The sequence below is a fragment of the Crinia signifera genome, chromosome 1 (assembly GCF_055691185.1).
Source record: "Crinia signifera chromosome 1, ASM5569118v1, whole genome shotgun sequence".
Classification (NCBI taxonomy): Eukaryota; Metazoa; Chordata; class Amphibia; order Anura; family Myobatrachidae; genus Crinia; species Crinia signifera.
Window position 1 is genome coordinate 22,472,420 of NC_139217.1, and position 4,028 is coordinate 22,476,447.

Here is a 4,028-nt window from a genome sequence, read left to right on the forward strand (position 1 = left end):
GACCAAAGTGCTATAACAAGTCAAAAATTTTGTAACAAACTGAGCTTTAAAACCTACTGCCGCACTCACTAGAGGTACGGAGCAGTAGAACACACAGTGCTTGTGGCGCAGATAATCAAAGTACCTTCATGCACACGCGGTGCATAGTGCAGAAGCAGTGGTCCCGGCCCCATTGCTCCACACCATGCGCCACGTGTGCATGGGCTTTATCTGCGCCTCATGCATCATGTGTCATACTGCTCCATACCAACAGGGCAAGAATTGGTTTTACAATTCACATAAAACCGGAGGGTCCTGCTCTCCTGTGAAATCAGGCAATAATGAGGTGTACAGGTGGGTATAGCGGGCTGGAGTTGAAGGTTGTGCGGAGGATGCTTGGACAGGTGGAGATTGATTTGGCAAAGTGGAAGGGACTGGTAAGGGTGCTGGGGGAGTAGGCCCTGGTGGTTGTTGGCAAGGAAGAAGGCCAGCTATGTTGCATTCAAATGTAAGGCGGTCTAAACGGCCAAAAAACAATAGCTCGCTGCTTATGCGTTCAAAGGCCATTTGCTGGGTTGGACTCAGCTGGCGTAAGCCGTCAGACAAATATTTCCCGAAAGCATCAAATCGGTCGGGAGGCCTACGTAGAACCTGTTCGGCCCGTATCAGTAATTCCTCCTCTGGGTTGTCTATTTTCTTTTCCTTGCGGCGCGATTTTTTACAGGCCTGTTGTGGCGGTGTGGGTGTAGTGGATATTCCTTGCGATGTTCCTGGAGACTCCGACAATCCAGACAGGTCCAGGGTCGGTGAATGTTCTGTCTCTGCACTGTGTTGCTGTGGAAACAAATACAAAGTTCAATTTATTAATCAAGTTTATTTATTATTTCTACAGTTCCCTACCAGCGTGAAGGATTGGCAAAACATCGCTGCAGAGTTTGAAGAGACATGGAATTTCCCAAATTGTGGAGGAGCCATTGATGGCAAACACGTCCGCATCAACCATACTGCACAGAGTGGTTCCTACTACTTCAATTACAAGGGATACTTTAGTATCGTTCTAATGGCTGTGGTTAATGCGAACTACGAGTTCATCTTCCTGGATGTTGGCAGGAATGGGCGTGCTTCGGATGGTGGAACTTTGAAGGATACCAAGTTCTACCAGAGGCTCACCTCCAACACTCTTCACTTGCCGTCGGTCCAGGAAACCAAACATGGGCTCATTTTTGTGTTCGTGGCAGACGAGGCATTTGCCCTTCATGAGCACATCATGAAGCCATATGCCAAAAGGGGCCTGGACCACGACAAAAGAATTTTCAACTACAGGCTTTCCAGGGCACGGCGGCTTGTGGAGAGTGCGTTTGGTATCCTGGCAAGCCGTTTCCGCATTTTCCATACTGCCATCAACCTGAGGGTGGACAAAATAGACTGGGTCGTCATGGCGTGCTGTGTCCTGCACAATTTACTGCGCCGCAAGGAAAGACCACAAAGGCCTACAGGCCCAGCACCACCAGAGGTCCCAGAGGAGCCAAAGGAGGTAGTGCAGATATCCTCTGTGGAAACGCCGGCGCAACAGTATAGGGGGACTACACGCGCCATGCAGGTTAGAGACCAGTACAAGGACTATTTTAATGGAGTGGGTGCTGTCCATTGGCAGGAGAACCACATTTAAAGACATGTGTGGACTGAACCTATTCTCCGGGCCCAAAAAAATAATGAGGAAGGACATGTGTCAATACCGGGTCTGTACTTACCGACAATGGTTGGGAACTTTCATCCACAGTCTGCAACACCTCATCCCCCTCACTCTCCACCATGAGGTACAGTCCGGTCCTCTGTGCCTCCTGACTCAGGGTGAAGGTTAAGAGATTGTAGTACCACAAGGAGGTCTCATACACGTCGCCGGCTCCGGCACCAGATCTCTTGGTGGTCTGCATTTTCTTATGCTCTTTTAGGAACACAGTGCGGAGATTTTGGATTTTTTTCCGCACCCACTCCGCATTGGCTTCAGGGTGATATGAACGGCTGAAATTGGCCAACTCATCCAGGGCATTTGCTCTTTTAATTTTGTTACTGTAGTCTTTGGACTTCGTCTTCCAAAGACATTCGTACTCCCTGTATTTGTCGATAAATGCTTCGACGAAGTCACGCTCCTTTGCCAGAGCCTGAGACATGTCTATAAGAAAATAGATAAAAAAAATTATTAAATGATTATAGTTTATATATTGTTAAGACACTTCTTTTATTTCAGGTTCACTTTTGTTAATATCACAATAAAGTTTTAAGTTTCACCAACCAGTTTCCTTTTTATTGTAAACAAGGTGATAGTGTACACAGCTTCATCTATTCCAGTGTTGGCCAACCTTGACACTCCTGCTTTAGTTGAACTACACATTCCAGCATGACCTGCTGTGGTTTTGCTATTTACCATTTACACACAGAGATATATCACTGCACTGCATTGGTGGGCATCAAATGCACTGGGGGGTAATTGGTGCGCAGCTAATGCATTGGTGGGCAGCTAATGCATTGGTGGGCAGCGGTGGGCAGCTAATGCATTGGTGGCCAGCTAATGCATTGGTGGGCAGCTAATGCATTGGTGGGCAGTGGTGGGCAGCTAATGCATTGGTGGGCAGCTAATGCATTGGTGGGTAGGGAAGGTCCAAATACCTGTCTTCAATTTGGCTGTGCTCCAGGATCCTCCGTCACTGCTATCCTGTACCATCCACGAGTCTCACAAAATGGCTGCGGAGGGGGTGACACACACAGATATATCACTGCACTGCATTGGTGGGCATCAAATGCACTGGGGGGTAATTGGTGCGCAGCTAATGCATTGGTGGGCAGCTAATGAATTGGTGGGCAGCGGTGGGCAGCTAATGCATTGGTGGCCAGCTAATGCATTGGTGGGCAGCTAATGCATTGGTGGGCAGTGGTGGGCAGCTAATGCATTGGTGGGCAGCTAATGCATTGGTGGGTAGGGAAGGTCCAAATACCTGTCTTCAATTTGGCTGTGCTCCAGGATCCTCCGTCACTGCTATCCTGTACCATCCACGAGTCTCACAAAATGGCTGCGGAGGGGGTGACACACACAGATATATCACTGCACTGCATTGGTGGGCATCAAATGCACTGGGGGGTAATTGGTGCGCAGCTAATGCATTGGTGGGCAGCTAATGAATTGGTGGGCATTGGTGGGCAGCTAATGCATTGGTGGGCATTGGTGGGCAGCTAATGCATTGGTGGGCAGTGGTGGGCAGCTAATGCATTGGTGGGCATTGGTGGGCAGCTAATGCATTGGTGGCCAGCGGTGGGCAGCTAATGCATTGGTGGGCAGCGGTGGGCAGCTAATGCATTGGTGGGTAGCTAATGCATTGGTGGGTAGGGAAGGTCCAAATACCTGTCTTCAATTTGGCTGTGCTCCAGGATCCTCCGTCACTGCTATCCTGTACCATCCACGAGTCTCACAAAATGGCTGCGGAGGGAGTGACCAGGAAATGAGTATAAACAAGCAGGATCTGACGACGGTCTGACGAGGCAAGTGCACACGATCATCTCGCAATCTGCATACAATCAGCCCCCAATCTGAGGTCGGATTGACAGATCTTTACTGCAGTAGGTAGGATCTTCAATCCGACCTACGACCGGCGGGTACGCGCATCGGATCGGAATTGTGGGCTTAAAACAAAAGATTTTGCACCAATCTATAGCAAACGCTCGTACGACCCATCGAAATCGGAGATTTTTATGCCAAATCGTCCTGGTGTGTACGGCCCCTTAGACTGCTGGGGTCATTGCCGAGGAAGCGGGTCCTGACACAATGTATGGCCGGTGAGTATGACAAGGGTTAAGCCATAGTTGCTGTCGGAGCTACGGAGGAGTGCTACACATTCCTCCATACCAGAAGCGGAAGTCTCTTTAAATATAGTTTTAATATAACTATATGAAATAATAAGATTCAGGGGTTATCAGTCTTCAGACATCATGTAGATGTGTTTACAGATTCCTTCTGGTGCCTTATATTTATGTACCGTATACAATAGCACACAATA

General features: G+C 48.7%; 1 protein-coding gene across 1 annotated transcript; it reads right to left on the reverse strand.

Moving 5' to 3' along the window:
- Nucleotides 1-267: 267 nt before the first annotated feature.
- LOC146057372 (uncharacterized) lies at nucleotides 268-3,738 on the reverse strand. Its single transcript, XM_083168566.1, has 4 exons — nucleotides 2,973-3,738; nucleotides 2,647-2,721; nucleotides 1,731-2,152; nucleotides 268-813 (listed from the first exon to the last, which is right to left on the reverse strand). Exons 2-4 carry the CDS (start codon nucleotides 2,699-2,701, stop codon nucleotides 268-270), a joined length of 1,023 nt encoding a protein of 340 aa, XP_083024692.1. The 5' UTR covers nucleotides 2,702-2,721; nucleotides 2,973-3,738.
- Between the last annotated feature and the right edge of the window lie 290 nt (nucleotides 3,739-4,028).